Source organism: Onychomys torridus, chromosome 8 (genome assembly GCF_903995425.1).
Source record: "Onychomys torridus chromosome 8, mOncTor1.1, whole genome shotgun sequence".
In the NCBI taxonomy this organism is placed as follows: domain Eukaryota; kingdom Metazoa; phylum Chordata; class Mammalia; order Rodentia; family Cricetidae; genus Onychomys; species Onychomys torridus.
The window spans coordinates 72347368-72366923 of NC_050450.1; the positions used below are offsets into that span (position 1 = coordinate 72347368).

Below are 19556 nucleotides of genomic sequence, written 5' to 3' on the forward strand. Positions count from 1 at the left end.
CATGAAGCTCAGGCTAGCCTTGAAGTTGCTTTATAGCCCAGGCTGGCATTGAACACGGGATCATACTGACTTTCTCTCCTGAATGCTAGATTTACAGGTTTGTGCCACTGTGCCTGGCTTGATAAAATGGTTTGACTGGGAAACTTCAGTCTTTTGCATAAAATTTGGATATTTAGTGTTGAAAGGCTTGGTTACAGAAAACATGTGCCATGATTGTTACAGTTCTTACATTGAGAAAACCATTATTAAAGTCACATGCCTTTTCCCTCTCTTGGCTCGTTTGTGTTAAGCTTTAATATGGTAATATGGAACTGGCTCTTGTTGCAGTTCCTATCATGCTTTACTTATAGAAGCCTGTGAGGGTGCTTTATATTTCTCTTAGCAATTCTCATTTGGCTTGCCTAAGTTTTCCTCCTTCCCCCAGTAGCTTTCCAAACTTTCTTTCAATGCTCTTTCCTTAATATTCTGTGGTTCCCAGTTGCCATGGTACCATAGTAGTGAGTAGACAGAGAAGGTCATTATGAGATCTGCAACTTGGTGCTCTTGCTGGGGGTAATAGTCTCTTTCCCTGTCGCTTACCCTTTCCTCCTTTCCATTCTGAAAACAGGAGCTGTCTGTGACCATGTATGTATTTCAGACTCAGGAGTTTATTTTATAAAGTTTTATGATTGTTACAAGTAAAGCTCTATTCCACGGATGTTATACTTCTGTATTTCATGAGTTTCTCCCCTGCCTTCTTTCTATTGCATAAATTCTCAAGTGAAGTTTGCATTTATTGTTTTATTAATAATTGATTTTTATTTTATATTCATTAGTGTTTTGCCTGCATATATGTTTGTGTGAGGGTGTCAGATTCCCTGGAACTGGAGTTTCAGACAGTTGTGAACTGCCATGTGGGTACTGGGAATTCCCTGGAAGAGCAATCAGTGCTCTTAATTTCTGAGCCCTTGTTTTTTATTTTTTAATTATTAAAAAAATATGTTTATGATAGAAAAGTTAGAATTCTGACAAATATAAAAAGGAACTAAAAATCTAAAATAGTTCCATCCAGTGATAATCACTATTTAATGTATTCTTTCATTTTTTTTTACTGCTTAACAATACATTTCATTAAAAATAATGTCCTGGTAATTACACAGTTCAGTTTTTCTAATTAACACTTTCTTGTGTTATTAAAATATTTTTGAAACTTAATTTTACGAGGCCAACCTGGCCTACAGAGTGAGTTCCAGAACAGCCAGGGATACACAGAGAAACCCTGTCTCAAAAAAACAAAACAAACAAACAAACAAAAAACCCTTACTTTAAATGTCTTTTCATTTAAAAATTTTATATTTACAGAAAAGTTACAAAGATAGCATTCCTAGGTATCTTTCGCTCAGTTTCTTTCCCCTAATGCTAATTTTCCATAGCTTTGTTTGGAATTTCTAGAATTGCCATATTTAGCAAATTTAATTAGATTAAGCCTCTCAGCCAAGTGAGAGGGTTCTTCAGAGAGTACTTACATGCTCACTTCCTAGATTCTACCGCTAATATTTTTTCTATATTTGTTTTATCATATATCTGTTTCTCTATCCAGCTATTAGATCCTCTTAAATCCCTTATAAAAAATGTATTTTTATTATTATTCAGTTTTTTCATTGTGATTTGTGTGTATATGTGTACATGTTTGTGGTATATGTACATGATTGTGTAATGGTGTATTTTTCCATCTGTGCATGTGTAGAAGATGTGAAGTAGCCCATTCTGTTACCCTGCCTTGTTATTTTGAGACAAGTCTCTTAAACCTGACAATCAGCAAGACTCAGTGTGTCAATCCCCCACCCCACCAGCACTGGGGTTACAGGCATATGACGAGTACACCTGACTTTTAATTAATTAATTGATTTTTTTAGGTTTTTGGTTTCTGAGGTGGGGTCTCTGTGTAGCCCTGGCTGTCCTGGAACTCCTTCTGTAGATCAGGCTAGCTTCAAACTCAGAACTACCTGCCTTGCTGGGTAAAAGGTCTGTACCACCACACCCTACTGAGTTAAATTCTTCTTTTGTTTGTTTTTTGTTTCCCTATGTAGCCTTGGCTGGTCACTCAGTAGACCAGGCTGGCCTCGAACTCATAGAGATCCACCTACCTCTGCCTCCTAAGTGCTGGTGTTAAAGGTGTGCACCACCACTGCCCGGCTGAGTTAAACTCATACTACCACAAAGGCTAAAATTAAAACACCATTATTAAGTGTCAGCAAAAATGTAGAGCACAGGAAATTGTCATACCACTGGTGGGAATATTAATTGATAAAACTACTTTATAGAGAATTATTTGGCAGTGTCATATATATACACATATGTTGGCCTTTTATTTCTGTGACAAGCTACTTGAGAAGAACAGCTTAAGAGAAGAAAGATTGCTGGGTGTTGGTGGCCCATACCTTTAATCCCATCACTCAGGAGGCAGAGGCAGTCACTCTGTGATTTCGGGCCAGCCTGCTCTATATAGTGAATTCCTGGACAGCCAGGACTACATGGAGAAACTCTCTCTCTCTCTTTTTTTTTTAATCTTTATTTTATTGGTGTTTTATTTTATTTTATTGGTATATGTTTGTCTGTGTGAAGGTGTTGGGTCCTGGAATTAGACAGTTATGTGCTTCATGTGGGTGCTGAGAATTGAACCTGGGTCTTCTGGAAGAGCAGTTGGTGCTCTTAACTGCTGAGTTCTCTCTCCAGCCTAAAACCCTGTCTTGAAAAACCAAAAAGAGAGGATGGATGGAGGTTTATTGTGGCTCATATTGACAGGGGTTTTAGTTTGTTGTCAGTTGGTTCTATTACTTTAGGCCTGAGGCATATGATTTCATGGCAGAGATCTGATGGATCAGAGCTGCTCAACTCATGGCAGCTGTGAAACAGATTGAGACAAAGGAAGGGTGGGGGACCTCATGTCCAAGTTTCCATATCTTCCAGTAATGCCAGCAAGCTTTGAACCTATGAGTGGATAAACTCACTGAGGCAGAGCTTAATGATCCAATCACTCTTTACCTTAAATGTGGAGATCCAAGCCTTTAACACATGAGTTCTTTTGACACTTTTTTATTTCTTTTTCAAGACAGTTTTTCTGTGTGTAGCCCTGGCTGTTCTAGAACTGGCCTTGTACACCTGGCTGGCCTTGAACTCACAGAGATCTGTGCGCCTCTGCCTCCTGAGTGCTGGGACTAAAGGCATGTGCCACTATTGCCCAGCCTCTGAGACACTTGGATCACGAAGATGCTCAGTGATAGCGGGCTCCTCCGTGGCAGTTTCATTCAATGGTATGCTTGACCATTATTGCTGAGCATCGAGGTGGTAGAGAAGGGATCATGCAATGACATAGAGAACAACCTGGAACTTGGACTTTTTGTTGTGGCTGGTGGTCATGGTAGGTAGCCCTGGAAGGCTTTTCAACCTTAATCACCTTGGAATATTAAGATTAAGAAAGCTGGGCATGGATGTGCACACTTTAATCCCAGCACTGATGGGGCAGAGAGAGGCAGATGGAAGGAGCTTCTGGGCAGCTAGGACTACATAGAAAGTCCCTGTCTCAAAAAACAAAAAAGTTTAAGATATGTTTATCTTACTTGCTTACCTTGTATCTGATCATGTGTCTTCTGTGTGCGCTCCAGGTCATTGTATATTTCTGATTGGGTCATGTGTCTTCTTCGTGTGCTCCATTGTATACTTCTGATTTGGAGGGTTCTGGAAGGTTATTAGGCTTTCACTATTCATCATTTTGGCAAGACCTTTCTTTTTCTTGTGCAGGATTTAAGTCAGGCTGATTCCAGTGTGTTATGGCCATCCCGAGGGCTTGTCTCAGAAGGCTGTTGTTCCATAGATTGCCTTTTCTCTCTCCACAAGTGTGCAGTATCATGAACATCTACTTAATCAAAGCCAAATCAGGAAACCATTACTGTGCAGCATTACACTATTGCTTACTTTACATTTCTATGGCAATTTTAATTTTCAAGTGCATATGCATCCCACTTAGTTTTTGGCTTGGCTTTTCTTCTCTGCTTAAAAAGAGTTGGACCTCCTTGTCCAGAATATTGTCTGGGCCCCCTTTCCTTCTAAGAGTTACTCATGTCTTTTCTGTGTCTCTTTTATACCACCTCCATACTTTATGATCAGATTTTGGTGAATGGTCTTTGGGTTTTACTATTTAGGCCTGAAATTTAGAATTATGCCTTTCACTTTTTTAGAGTTCCTTAGTTAGGGCATATTTCCTTCCTGCTTGAATTCTCTTCTACCCATTGCCTGACATTTCCCCTCTTGGAGAATAATAATCAGTATGAAATTTGTTTTGACTGGTTGTGCTGTCTGCGTTCTGTGACCCCATTATTTTCTTGGCTTAATTGTTGTGGTAAGCTTTGCCTCTTTTTACCCAGGGCCCTCCCTGTCAGGTGTTCCTGGCAGTCAGGAAGGGCCATGGAGCTTTGTAGCCAGAAGATTTCCTGTGTCCCGGGCAGTTGGGACAAATCTCTCCCATTCGAGTCCCCCAAGTAAACACACAGAGGCTTATATTAATTATAACTGTATGGCCATGGCTCAGGCCTTTTGCTAGCTAACTCTTATCTTATCTTAAATTAGCCCATAACTATTAACCTATGTATCTCCACATGTTCCATGGCTTTACCTGTGTCCCATTACATGTTGTACTTTGGGCAGCTCACTGGCGTCTCCACCTGCCTTCTTCCTGTCTCTCTCTTTGAATTTCCCTCCTGCCTCTAAGCTGCCTTGCCATAGGCCAAATGGCTTTATTTATCAACCAATCAGAGCAACACACATTTGCAGTGTACAGTATGATATCACCCATCATCTCCCCTTTTCTGTCGCCATTTGTTGCTGAAGGTTTTTCTGTGCCCACCTGGCTCCTGTGGCCTCATGGTCCCACAGCCACTCAGACCCAAATGAACACACAGAGGCTTATATTAATTACATAATTCATAAGTAAGTTTTAGGTGCTGTATTTGGGCAACATATTCCACTAAAAATGGTAAATTACTGACAGCAAGCCCTAGGAAAGTGATTACTTTCTTTCTTTCTTTCTTTTTTTTTTTTTTTCTCTCTGAGACAGGGTTTCTCTGTGTAGTTTTGGTGCCTGTCCTGGATCTCCTGGCTCTGCCTCTTGAGTGCTAGGACTAAAGGCGTGTGTCACTGCCAACACCACTTAGCAATTAGATAATTTTTTAATCTATATGAAAATAAAGGCTATTTTTTTGGTGTTTGTTTTTGTTTGGCCTTTCAACATTTTAAAAGATTTATTTATTGTATATGTATGAATGTTTTCCCTGCATGTACATATGTGTACCATGTGCGTACCTGGTACCTGTAAAAGTCAGAAGAGGGCATCAGTTTCCCTGGAAATGGTTGTAGTGCTGGGAACTGAACCCAAGTTCTCTGTAAAAACAACAAGAGCTCTTAACTACTAAGTCCTTTCCAGCTTCAGATTTTGTTCTTTCAAGAAATGCTGGGTAGTGGTGGCACACACCTTTAATTCCAGCACTTGAGAAGCAGAGGCAGGTGGATTTCTATGATCTACAAATTAAGTTCCAGGAAGAGAAACACTGTCTCATTAAAATAAACAAACAACAAAAACAAAAACAAAACAAAACTGACCCCTGTGTAAGTAGAAGTTTCTGTCCCACCAGCAACTCCCAAATACCTGGCCGCTGCTTCCCAAATTACCACACAAAGGCTTATATAAATTATAAGTGCTTGGTCAGTAGATCAATAGCTCAGGCTTATTAACTAGCTCTTACATTCTAAGTTAACCCATATTCCTTATTTACGATCTGCCATGTGGCAGTACCTTCATTAGTATGGTACATTCATCTCCTACTCCCTCTGTGTCTGGCTGGCAACTCTTGACTCCCCCCATCATCCTTAGTTTGGTTGCCCTACCCATACTTCCTGCCTGGCTACTGGCCAATCAGCATTTTATTAAACATTTTGGTGACAAATTTTTACAGTGTACAAGCACTGAATATCTAAACCCTTATTGTGCCTGCAGAATTTAGATAAAAGATAGGTGAAATGATGTGCTATTGTAGCTCTGTTAAAAAGCAGTGGTCTTGTGCCTTGTAGTACTGCTAGTAGTCCACGAAGTGAACTCAGTCAGTGCCTGGTTGCTCACTGGATTTGGCTGACATTTCAAAAATTTAGTGCCTTCAGCTATTGTAAAGGAGGAAGGCTCTTTGTAGTGTGTAGCATCCTGTTGAAAATAGTCTTGCTGAAAAACCCCATTTAAAATTCTGTAGTGGTTACCATTCCTGGAACAATTTATCCTCTAGTTTTTTTTTTTTTTTAATTAATTAATTTATTAATTATGTATACAGTGTTCTGTCTGCATGTATATCTGCACACCAGAAGAGGGCATCAGATCTCATTTAGATGGTTGTGAGCTATTATGTGGTTGCTATGAATTGAACTCAGGACCTCTGGAAGATGAGTCAGTGCTCCGAACCTCTGAGCCATTTCTCCAGCCTCCTAGCCTCTAGTTTTAACTGTCATCTTGGGGATTCTTCCATGTGACACTCTGTCACCTTATCGTTTTTGCTTTTGTTTTGTCTAGGTTTGTATTCTCTAACAGCTTCCTGGGAAAGTGGGTGAGAAGTGGTTTATTTTCATGCTTGTTTGATCCATTTGTTTTCACCTGGTGCTGTGCTGTTCCCTGTGCCTGGGTGCACTGCTGTTTCTCCTGTGCTGTTACAGTCATTGCTGTGGTGTCTGAGCCTCTGTTGTCCACCATCTCAGAGGGTAAAGTCCAGTAAAAGTTAACTGCTGGTGTGGAAAGGGTAATTATTAGACACTGAATAATAATAATAATATGATAATGATGATTATTATTATCCTAAGACAGGGTATCTATGTGTAGCTCTGGCCATCCTGGAACTAGCTGTCTAGACCAGGCTGGTCTTGAACTCAGAGATCTGCCTGCCTCTGGCTCACAAGTGCTGGCATTAAAGGCATTCATTAAAGTGAAGTAATAAAAAGCTCAGTACTGGGGGTAGGAGAGATGGCTCAGTGGTTAGGAACATTGGCTGTTCCTCTGAGGTCCTGAGTTCAATTCCAAGCACCCTTATGAGAGCTCACTACTGTCTGTAATTCCAGTTCCAGGGGACCTGATACCTTCACACCAATGCACATAAAATAAAGTTAAATAAATTCTTAAAAATATATGAAAAATAAAAGAAAAAGAGGATAATTATTGAACTGGAGGAGGAAATGGAAGGGTTCCAAGTGTCTGAGAGCGTCCTCTTGCTGTTCTCATATAGCTCCCTAGTCAATTCTGCTTTTAGCTTCACTCTGCCTCTGTTTGCCTCTCAAAATTGTCAGAATTTCTTTGTGTAACAGCCCTGGCTGACTTGAAACTCTTTTGTAGTCCAGGCTGGCCTTGAACTCACAGAGGTTTGCTTGCCTCTGCCTCCCAGAGTTTGGGATTAACGGTGTGCACTACCACACCCAGGTTTGTTTCAGTTTTTTTGAAGTCAGGTTTGTAGAGATACAGTTTACCTACAGTAAAATGTACCCTTTAAAAATGATAGTACTTGTGGTTTGATACAGGTAGGTACTTGTGTAATGATCATCTCAGTCAAGATTAACATGCAGAATATCTACATCCTCCTCACAAGCCTTTGAAAGCATTTCCCCACCAGGACACTGCTGAGCTTTTTGTACTGCAAATGGATTATCCTTGTATCAGAGTGTCATTTATGTGGAGTTACAGTGCAGTTTTTTGAGATTCCCTTGAGACTGATGCTTGTGAAATTCATCCATGTTACTGACCAATGTGGTGTACTGGTAAGTGTCGTGGATGTGGAACTTGAAAGAAATTAATATATGATCAGTACAATTGCAGAAAAAGAAGGAAAGGTTTTTGTTTTTGAAGAACAGTGTGCCTGGCATTGTTTCCGGACTGTTAATGTTACCATAGATGTTTCATGATATAATTGGAAAAACACTGAAAGTAGCCATAGGAAAGTTTATGTTTTAAACTACCTTTGAAAACTTAGACAAGTCGTTCTATTCTGAGGGCTCATTTTCTTTACCCTCTTAAAGTTCCAATACCAGTGCAGGTTAACTAAGCATATTAACAGAAAAGGAGAATTTTTGTGTGTGTGTGTGTGTGTGTGTGTGTGTGTGTGTGTGTGTGTGTGTTGTCCCTCCGTCCCTCCCCCTCAATTCTTTATTGAATATACTGGAAGAGGGAAGCACTAGGATGCCACTGCAGGCTTTTTTTTTTTTTTTTTTAAGAATGAAGAAACTTTAGCTGGGTAGTGTTGGTGCGCGCCTTTAATCCCAGCACTAGGGGAGAGGGGGCAGAGGCAGGTGGATCTCTGTGAGTTCGAAACTAGCCTGGTCTACAAAGTGAGTTCCAGGACAGCCAGGACTATTACACAGAGAAACCCTGTCTGAAAAAAAAAAAAGAAAGAAAGAAAAAGAAAAGAATGAAGAAACTTTTAGTAAATTGAGTAGTTTGAAAGGTTACCTCAGAGAGTGCTTTGACATATTAGCATATTCTGAGGGCCAGTAGTGATTTTATATATATATGGCTTTTGTTGTGGCTTTATCATTAGATCTACCGAAGTAGCCACTAGTTAGTCTCTGAATGTCCCTTATTGTCATCCTCCTGTTGTTAATAGTTCTGTAAGTTAAGAAGAGCCATCTTAGCCAAGCCTGGGTAATACCAGCACAAGGGAGTTTGAGGCAGGAAGCTGTAGGGCTACATGGTGAAATCTAGGCTAGCCTGAGCTACATAGTAAGGCCTTGTTTCAAGCAAAGGAATGAATACAGCCATTTTAAATCATTACAAAGGGGAAGGAGAGAGCTTACCCACTGACTTTTATAGATACACTGAGGGAAGAATGATTGGTTTTCTTTTTCTTTCTTTCTTTTTTTTTTTTTTTTTCAAGACAGGGTTTCTCTGTGTAGCTTTGCACCTTTCCTGGAACTCACTTGGTAGCCCAGGCTGGCCTCAGCTCACAAAGATCTGCCTCTGCCTCCCGAGTGCTGGGATTAAAGGCGTGCGCCACCGCCACCACCACCCAGCTCATTGGTTTTCTTTTTTCAAATCTGTAAAACTATATAGGTACATAGAAAAATCACTATTAGAAAAAAATGTAAGATTTTGGTACCACTCCTTTAGAAGACATGCAGTTTCAAGGGACAAAGAAAGTAAGTTTCACATTTAAAACTGGAACCAAGGATGGAAAATGCTACTGTAAAATTTGAAACAAGGAAACCAAAGAATGTGGCTCTTAATCTTTATATTTTTATTTTATTTTATTCTGAGACAGGGTCTCACTGTATATAGCTCTGGCTGCCCTGCAACTTGATCTGTAGGCCAGGATAGTCTTGAACACAGAGATCCTGCTGCTGCTGCTGCTGCTGCTGCTGCTGCTGCTGCTGCTGCTTCCTGAGTGCTGGGATTAAAAGCTGTTACTACCACACCTGACCTCTCAATTTTTTTATTTTCATGATGTTTCTCTTTTTCTTCTCCCAAGCCTTGCTATCTGTCATTCTTTCTCTAGACAACAGGATGTTAGAATATTAGTGTCTGTTTCTCTCTTACTTCAGATATATAGAATTTGTTTTTGTTTTTGTTTGAAGACAGGGTTTCTCTGTGTAGCCCTGGCTGTCCTGGAACTCACTCTGTAGACCAGGCTGCCCTCCAAATCAGAGTTCTTTCTCCCTCTGCTTCAGATATGCAGGGCAAACACTTCAGCCTATTGAGTCATCTTGCTTGGTTAAAAATAATCTAAAAAGAATTTAAGAACTTGTCCACACGAAATAAGACAGGCCCTTAGCAGCAACCTACGTCTAGCTCTATGACCTCTTCAATCCTTCCTTCCATCCTCCTCCACCTACATAACCCCTCTGCTTAATTGTCCAGTGCCTTGGATCTGGTGATACGGTCAGTTGTGAGCTGCCTGACAGGGGTATGATGAACTGAACTGTGGTCCTCTGCAAGAGCAGTATCTGTTCTTAGCCACTGAATTCTCCAGTCCAATTTTTGTTTTTCTTTTTTTATGGAGTGAGTATCTTCCACCCGTTTTCATGATAGTGATTGAACCCAGGGCCTTGTGCTTTCTAGACAAGTGTTCTCTCTACAACTGAACTAAATCTCCAGCATTTCTGCCCCCTCTTTAAGTTTATTTATTTTATGTATATGAATTTTATGAATGCATGTATGTCTGTGCACCACATGTGTGTCTGGTGTCTACTGAGGTCAGAGGAATGTGTCCAATCCCCTGGAACTGCATTAGCCACCATACAGGTGCTGGGAACTAAATTCAAGTCCTCTGCTAGAGTACTCAGTCACCTCTCCAGCCCCTTGTTTTCATGTTCTCAAGACAAAGTCTCACTCTTTAGCCCTTATCAGCATGGAGCTCTCGGCAGTCCTCCTGTCACAGCCTCGCAGTGCTGGGATGACAGGCTTGATCCATCACATCCCCTGAGGACGGTTTCATTTCCTGTGATCTACCAGCATATAGACTCAACAGGGGTCCTGGGGGAGTTCTGTTGTGGCATGGTAGTGAGAAGGGAGGTTTTCAGAAGACATGAGTGTTGTGAGGAAATCCTATGTAAAGTTTCTCTTGGATTCTCTGTTTTTATAGATCCAGCATGTCTGGCTTACATCTAGTAAAACAAGGTCGAGATAGAAAGAAAATAGACTCACAACGAGATTTCACTGTGGCTTCTCCAGCAGAATTTGTTACTCGTTTTGGGGGAAATAAAGTGATTGAGAAGGTAAGTTGCAACTTACTAAACAATTTTGCCTAAAGTATGTGAGGTTTAATGCCTAGATTTGATGTTTTGGTTTGTTCAGAATGGTATTTAGGTTTTTACAGACTTTGCCTTTTTATTCAGGGTTGTCCTTTCTGTCTGCCTAGCATGCTATTAATACATAATTTCACTGTTTATATGATGGCAATTTGGTCATAGTTGATAAGGAGTTGGAACTCTGCTTCTAATGTTCTTTTTGAAAGATCTTGTGGGTTTGTTTGTTTATTTCAAGACAGGGTTTCTTTGTCTAGCCCTGGCTGTCCCAGAACTTACTCTGTAGACCAGGTTGGCCTCCAACTCAGAGATCCACCTGCCTCTGCCTCAGGAGTGCTGGGATTAAAGGTGTGGGCCACCACTGCCCAGCAGATTTTGTGGTTTTGCAGGCAGAGCTACACTAGCCTGGCAGGGAGGAGGGGAGGGGGTAAGGAATAATTGGTAACCTTGTATAGTGTCAGGTGGGGTGGGGGATAAATGTGATAGTACTGGGTTTAGAGAAGTAGAGAGAGTTTCAGAAGACAAGACTTAAATAGACTGAGTGCTTACTGGTTTCTACCAGATATTCAAGATGTTTAGAGGAAACAGGCTACATGAAATACTTAGAAATGTAAGGTAGGTTGAAGCACTTGGGAGGTGGACATAGACAGATCAAGGGATTGTGGCCAACCTAACTTATGTAATGAAATTCTTTGGGTTGTCTGCATGCTCCCCTCCCCCCCAAGAAAACCAACTAACTCAATCCTGTGTCATTGTTACCTAAAACTTGTCAGAGCTGGGAGGATATCTTGGTTGAAATAGTTTATAATAATTAAAAGACCAAACAATAAGGACCAGTATTCCCTCTTGTAAAAGTATTGCTTTATCAGTGTCTTATATTTGTCTTCCAATAAATGTAGATTATGTATCTATTATAGGTTAATATTTTCAGGGTTATGATTTCAAGTTATATGTAAGGAAATATAAGGCTTATATGCAGAAGTTTCTCAGGATTATTTGTTTCTTCTGATCTTATGAACATGAAGCCAAGCAGTTTCTTTCTTTCTTTCTTTTTTTTTTTTAAAAGATTTATTTATTACATATGCAGTGTTCTGCCTGTATGTATTCCTACAGGCCAGATGAGGGCACCAGATGTCATTACAGATGGTGGTGAGCTACTATGTGGTTGCTGGGCATTGAACTCAGGACCTCTGGAAGAACAGCCAGTGCTCTTAACCCTTGAGCCATCCCTGTAGCCCCAGTTTCTTTCATTCTTAAGCACTGGGGTTCAGCATATGGGAGAACAGCAATTGATACCAAGTGTCTTATTACAATAGAGAATAGTGTATAACACCACACAGTGTGACCTTCCCCCATTCCTTATTGGATATATGTCATGTATCTTAGTAATAGTTATGATAGAATAGTTTACAAACAATATGAGTACTTATGCTTTTTAAATTTTTTTCAAGAAATGAGGTTAGAAAGGAATTAGTTTTGGCTAGCACATGTTGAAGTATTTGCTTAGCAAATATTTAGCAAACATTTAAAAATATTGCTTGATCTTGCAAGAGTTGTGTCTCAGCAGCTTGGACTAGCAACAGTTCTTGCTTGAAATTCTTTTTCAGACAAAGGGAGATTTGTAAAAATCTTTATTTTTCTATCACTGCCTTTCTTTGCTACCTTTTCTTCCATTTTCCATATCATATCCCTTCCTCCCAGGTTCTTATTGCCAATAATGGTATTGCAGCAGTGAAATGCATGAGATCTATTCGTCGGTGGTCTTATGAAATGTTTCGAAATGAACGTGCAATCCGATTTGTTGTCATGGTTACACCTGAAGACCTTAAAGCCAATGCAGGTGAGTTACTAGCTTTATGTCACTTTAGATATAAAACATTGAGTAGACTGGCCGTAAGTAGGAGAATGTTACCTTAGGGAGATTCCCAAGCCCAAGATTGCCAGTGAAATCCTATGCAAAGATTTCTCCTTTAAAAAGATGTCAGTAATAAAAACAAATAATAAAATATATCAATACTAGACATACAAAAGTGCCTGTACTGTAGTTAACTACCAGAGAGGTCCCTATGGTCTGAGGTAAGTAGCTGGAAATTTAACACAAGTATTTTGGCAATGAGGTGTATGCCTTGGTAGCATCCATGAGGCTTTGAATTTGAGTTTTAGTGCTATGAGAAAAAGAACTGGAAAGGTCAGATGTGTCAACAGTCTAACAAATAAACAAGACCAGGAAGATCTGAAGCCCATCTAACAATTAGGAAATTGTTGGGCCATTGGTAAATATGGAGAATAATTTCAGTGGGATAATATAAGAGTATGAAAATTAGTATAAGGTGTGGGAAATGATTTGGAGCCAGTGTAGATTAATATTTAAGAATCTTTTATGGCAAGGGAAGAAGAAAAAGCAGCTACAGAAAGCTTGAAGGAGGATTTTTAATTTTTCAACTGTTTTTTTTTTTTTTTTTAAATGAGACAATCTTGTGATTTTCTGGGTTGGCTTTGAGCTCCTGAGCTCAAGTGATTCTGCTTCCTTAGCCTCCTGTGACTACAAGGAAACACCACACTTATCACTCTGTCAGAAAGAAACAACATTAGGAATGTGTACAGTCTGAGGGGAGGGAGTCAAAGGGTTTTAAATCTAGGAGAAACCGTAAGTGTATTAGAGAAGGTGCAGGATGGAGGAGGAGGCAGCAGGCATCAGGACCATAGATGGACAAAGTGTCCAAACATCCTAGGGCCCCAGATTCTAACTCATAATGCTGCTTGTGGGGGAAATAACACAGAAACAAATGTCTCATTCCCTCTCTTCCCCAGTGTCCACAGTTAGCCACTGGGTTAGTCTCATATGTGACCCAACTGATGAGAGTTTTTGTAGTTTGAGGAATGTTTTCTTTTTCTTTCTTTCTTGTTTTTCTTTTTTTCAAGACAGGGTTCTTCTCTGTAGCCCTGGCTGTCCTGGACCTTGCTCTGTAGACCAGGGGGCCTCAAACTCTGAGATCTGTCTGCCTCTGTCTCCCAAGTGCTGGAGTTAAAGGCATAAGCCACTGTCACCCAATGAGTGTTTTCTTAATTAATAGAGAATATATTCTAGAATAGTGCTACTGGTTGTAGTTACAGGAAGTAGAATTGATGGAAAAATAAAGGTCATAAGGTTAAAATGAGTTTTGTTTTAATTTTTTTGTTTGTTTTCTTCTTTTTTTTGCCTCCTAAGACTTTCTTCTTTCTCTCTTTTTGAATTGTAAACTCAAACTTTTATTTAAGGGATTTTACATGTGATTCCTTCACTGTCCATTGAGGTCACTCAAGTTCAAGATTTCTGAAAACCTTTTCTTAAAGAAGGATGTTTAATCCAGTTACGCTGTCAGACCATTGTTATTTTATCTCTTCTTTAGTTAAAGACACACACCCGAGACAGCTGCAAAGGTTTTTTTGTTTTTTTTGGGTTTTTTTTACATTTATTTTTATTATTTTGTAATTATCTGTGTGCCTGTATTGGGGGGATATGCATGTGAGTTCAGTGCTAGCAGAGACCAGAAGATTGTGTCAGATCCCCTGGAACTAGAGTTAAAAGAGGTTGTGAGCCACCATGTGGGTGCTGGAAATCAAACCTGGGTCTTCTGCAAGAGCAGCCAGTGCTCTTAACCACTGAGCCATCTCTCCAGTCCAAACTTCAAAGTTTTGTACTGGAGGACTTCTGGCAATTTCTTCTAACAATTTACATTAGGAACTATTTAAGGGAAATCTGCCTCTCACTTGCTGGTACCCCACATCTCTTAAGAATAAGTTCAGCTCGCCAGGCATGGTAGCACACACCTTTAATCCAAACACTCGGGAGGCAGAGGCAGGCAGATCCCTCCCTGTGAGTTCAAGTCCAGCTGGGGCTACAGAATGAGTTCCAGGACAGGTTCCAAAGCTACACAGAGAAATCCTGTCTTGGAAAAAAAAAAAAAAAAAAGTTCAGCTCATATTCTTATTTTTCATACCCAGGATGCTAATCCGTATGTAGGATATGCCGGTGCTATATTGGAACAACAGACATCCATTTGGTATCTTCAAGTCTGATATCACGTCTAAGACAAGCCTCATTATTGGCACCATCATCCCTTTGAGCCATCTTATATGTATCAGAACATTTCAGTGGGGTCTGGGTTACACCTGTCTTGTGTGCCTATGTCAACCAGTTCCTCTTTTTCTTTACTGTTTTCTTAGAGACAGAGATTCATGGATCCAGGCTGGCCTCACACTTGCTATGTAGATGAAGATGATTCTGAACTTCTGTTTCTCTGCCTCCCAAGTGCTGGCATTATAGACATGAGCTACTATGCCTTATTTTTGTGCTGCTTAGGACCTAGCCTAAAGTCTTCATGCTGCTAGGCTAGGCCAACATTCAGCCAATTAAGTCATATCTCCTACCTTCTTTATTGTCCTTAATGACAATAATTGAAAGTTGACTTGTACAGAACTTTGAAATCTTGTTAGCTGATATCTATAATATTTTTGAAGTCTTTCTTACTCTGTGTGTGTGTGTGTCTCTGTCTCTGTGTGTTGTATATGATATAGCTGAACAACTTTTTCTCTTTCTAGAGCTACTAATGTATAGAAAAGATTAGGCCATAGTGGAAAAGTTACATAGATTTGAATACATAAATAATGTTGTTTTGGGGGGCTAGAAAGATGGCCCACCTCTTCTAGATAATTGGGTTTGATTCCCAGCATCCACCTGGCAGCTAACAACTGTCTGTAACTCAAGTTCTAGAGGATCCAACACTCCTTTGGCCTCTAAGGGCATTGCACACACATAGTGCACAGTCATAGATACAGGCAAAGCACCCACACACTTACTTACAGCTAATACAACAAAACCTCAAAAAAATTTTAATTACTATTTTGCAGCTTAATTTTAATATGTTTAAGAAAGATAATAATATGGGAAAGCACTGGCATCAGTTTCTGCCTGTAATATAAGAGGAAAACATGCCTCCATACAAAATGTGTGGAGATTATGAATAAGTAGTCCATAAAAGAAGACATAAGGCAAGTGTGGTGACACAGGCTGTAGTCCCAGGTACTCAAGGCTGACGTAAGAAGTTTGCTTGATCCTAGGAACTCAAGCTTAGGAAAACTCCCATCTCAAACACCAATCCATAAAATAAAATAAACTTAAAAGGAAAAAGGAGAAGATATAAAAAGAGTAATAAGCATGTGAACAGAGATTCTGTGTCAGTGATAACCAGAGAAATGCAAATCAAAACAGTGGTAGATAGTGTCACAATTGAAAGAGATATATAGTACAGGTGGAAGTATAAGCAGTTCACTTCTATCCTATTTATTTATGGTGTATGCATCTGTGTGTGCATGCCTGTGTGCATGTGTTGGGGTGGAGGAGTATATGGTGTGTGTGTGTGTGTATGTGAGAGAGAGAGAGAGAGAGAGAGAGAGATCCAACTCAAGGTGTAAGGTTTCACAGCAAGTGCCTATACCCCTCGAGCCTTTTTAGTCACTCATATTGCTAATGAGAATATCCTTTGACTTAATAGTTTTACTCGTAGGAACAGATGTCAGAGATACAATTGTACATTGATATAAGGATATGTAATACTTATTATTTTTAAGATTCATTTTACTTGGGGTTGGTGATTTAGCTCAGCGCAAGGCCCTGGGTTCGATCCTGAGCTCAAAAAAAAAAAAAAAAGATTCATTTTACTTTATGTGTATGAGTGTTTTGCTGACATGCATGTAAGTATACCTGGTGTCCATAGAGACCAGAAGAGGGCATTGGGTACCCAGGAACTAGAGTTACAGATGGTTATGAGCTGCCATGTAGTGATGGAACTTGAACCCAGGTCCTCTGTAGGAAAAGCAAATGGTCTTAACTGTTGAGCCATTACTCCAGCCCCTAGGATATATATTATCTTAATCATTTCCAAATTTTAAGTACTCTTATATTTCCATCAATATGATAAGTGAATTAGCTGGGCGATGGTGGCGCACACCTTTAATCCCAGCACTCAGGAGGCAGAGGCAGGTGGATCTCTGTGAGTTCGAGGCCAGCCTGGGCTACCAAGTGAGTTCCAGGGAAGGCGCAAAGCTACACAGAGAAACCTTGTCTCAAAAACCAAAAAAAAAAAAAGATAAGTGAATTATAGACTACTGAAATATTAAGTATTCATTTAAAAATTATATTATGTAAGATTATAGCTCATCAGAATGTGGAAGAGAGCCACAATGTGTTTTTAAACTGACTACAGTGTATTGCAGCAGTTCTCAACCTGTGGGTCATGACCCCTCTGGGGGTCACATATCAGATACCTGCTTTATGATTCATAGCAGTAACAAAATTAGTTATGAAGTAGCAATGAAATAATTTTATGGTTGGGGGGTCACCACAACATGAGGAACTATATTAGAGGGTCACAGCATTAGGAAGGTTGAGGACCACCAGGTTATTGTTATATGAGGTTACAGAGGTGCTAGAGCATGAGCTAGTTATCTCTGAGATGACAATGGATGATTTTGACTCATTTTAAACATTTGAGGCAAGGTATTACTCTGTAGCCCAGGCTGATGGTGAACTTGGCATTTTCTTTCCTCCACTTTGTGAATACTGGAGTTGCAGCTGTGTGTCACCATACCCCCCTGAACTCAACTTTGTAAAAATAGTATTATTACTTCCTGAATGTGTTGTCTAACTCTGTAATCACCATGCTTCCCTCCTTTAGACAACAAGCAAAAACTAACTTTATAGTGAACTGCTTCAGGTGATTCCTAAATATGGGGTTTAAAATCAGAACCTCCAATGAAGTGGGGTGGAAATGAGCACATTAATGCCATGTATTTTGTGGTTACTGAGGATAGTCTGTCCTTACCATAGTTTTGTTTTGTTATAAAAATTTAGAAGAAAAATTATGTTTTCCTCATAAATTTGTTTATGTTTTTCAGAATACATTAAAATGGCAGATCACTATGTTCCGGTACCTGGAGGACCAAACAACAACAATTATGCAAATGTGGAATTAATTCTGGATATTGCTAAAAGGATCCCTGTACAAGTAAGAGTCTTTGAGGAATAAATCCACCCATTACACTTAGTCAAAAGTGTAGAACTCATACCCAGAGAACTTAATGTAAAGTCTCTTTTTGGAAAATTCTTTTTTTTTTTTAAAGATTTATTTGTTTATTTTGTATACAGCATGTATGACTACAGGTCAGAAGAGGGCACCAGATCTCATTACATATGGTTGTGAGCCACCATGTGGTTGCTGGGAATTGAACTCAGGACCTCTGGAAGAGCAGTTCATACTCTTAACCTCTGAGCCATCTCTTCAACCCTGAAAATTCTTTTTTTTTTTTTAAACCTTTTTTTTTTTTTAATGATATATTTTTATTTTATGTTCACTGGTGTTTTGCTTGCCTGTGTCTCCTGGAACTGGAGTTACAGACTGTTGTGAGCTGTCATGTGGTTGCTGGGAATTGAACCCGGGTTCTCTAGAAAAGCAGCCAGTGTTGTTTAACTACTGAGACATCTCTCTAGCCCTTGAAAATTCTTAAATGTCTTTATATGAAATAATTAAAACAGGTAAGAAAAGAAGACATGGAAATGAAGGCATAGTTAAAAATAAACATAATAGAAAAAGAATGTTTGGAAAGATCTTACAGATCTTTTTCCTATTCTGTGCATCTCACTTCCAATCCATCCCAAGTAAGTATAAGACTATTTCCTGCAGAATATATGAATTCATATGGTGCTGTTTTAGATTATTTCTTTCTTTCACATTGTGTTGTGAAGTTTATAGTAAATTTTTTTCTTTCTTTTCTTTAAAAAAATTTACTTACCTCATGTATAGTGTTCTGTATGTAGCAATGTCTGCATGCCAGAAGAGGGCACCAAATCTTATTATAGATGGACATGGTGGCTGGGAATTGCATTCAGGACCTCTGGAAAAGTAGGCAGCACTCTTAACCCCTGAGCCATCTCTCCAGTCCCTTTAGTGAATGAATATCTTAAAGCCCAATGAGGAGAAAAAAAATATATCCTCTAGACCAGTGGTTCTCAACCTTCCTAATGCTGTGACCCTTTAATACAGTCCCTCATGTTATGGTGATCCCCAACCATAAAATAATTTTTGTTGCTACCTCATAACTCTAATTTTGCTACAGTTATGAATTGTAATGTAAATCTTTATGTTTTCCAGTGGTCTTAGGTGACCCCTGTGAAAGGGTCTTTTGATCCAAAAGGGGTTGTGATGGACAGGTTGAGAACCACTGTTAGACTTAAGTGACCATGTCACCACTAGATATGAAGGCTGAGTTGAGTGGCCAGAATGTGAAGATAGTCAAGGTTTCTTTTCCTTCCTTCCTTCCTTCCTTCCTTCCTTCCTTCCTTCCTTCCTTCCTCCCTCCCTCCCTCCCTCCCTCCCTCCCTCCCTCCCGCACTCTCCCACCTCCCTTCCTCCTTTCCATCCTTTTCTTTCTTACTTTTTATTTGAGACAGGGTTTCTCTGTGTAGCTCTGGCTGTCCTGAACTCACTCTGTGGACCAGGCTGGCCTTGAACTCAGAGATCCACCTGCCTCTGCCTCAAGAGTGCTGGGATTAAAGGATTGCACCGCCATGCCCAGTTTTCAGGCTTTCTTTAGAAAGCTCTAGAGAGCCTACCTGAAGTGCTGTCAGTTGCATTTCCTAAAGAGCAAGACTGAGTAAATCTTTCTGATTCCACTTGGTTTTGTGTTCTTGAGGGCTTTTGCCATAATCAACTGTTTATTGT

At 39.8% G+C, this 19556-nt stretch overlaps 1 protein-coding gene across 6 annotated transcripts in view; it reads left to right on the top strand.

Annotated features, from left to right (window-relative positions):
• Acaca (acetyl-CoA carboxylase alpha) overlaps positions 1 to 19556 on the top strand; it is a 273401-nt gene that overhangs the window by 73215 nt on the left and 180630 nt on the right. For all 6 annotated transcript variants that reach the window (XM_036195670.1, XM_036195671.1, XM_036195674.1 and 3 more), the window contains 3 exons: positions 10635 to 10767; positions 12499 to 12637; positions 17734 to 17843. In XM_036195670.1, coding sequence (XP_036051563.1) covers positions 10635 to 10767; positions 12499 to 12637; positions 17734 to 17843 — 382 coding nt within the window. The remainder of the gene's footprint in view (positions 1 to 10634; positions 10768 to 12498; positions 12638 to 17733; positions 17844 to 19556) is intronic.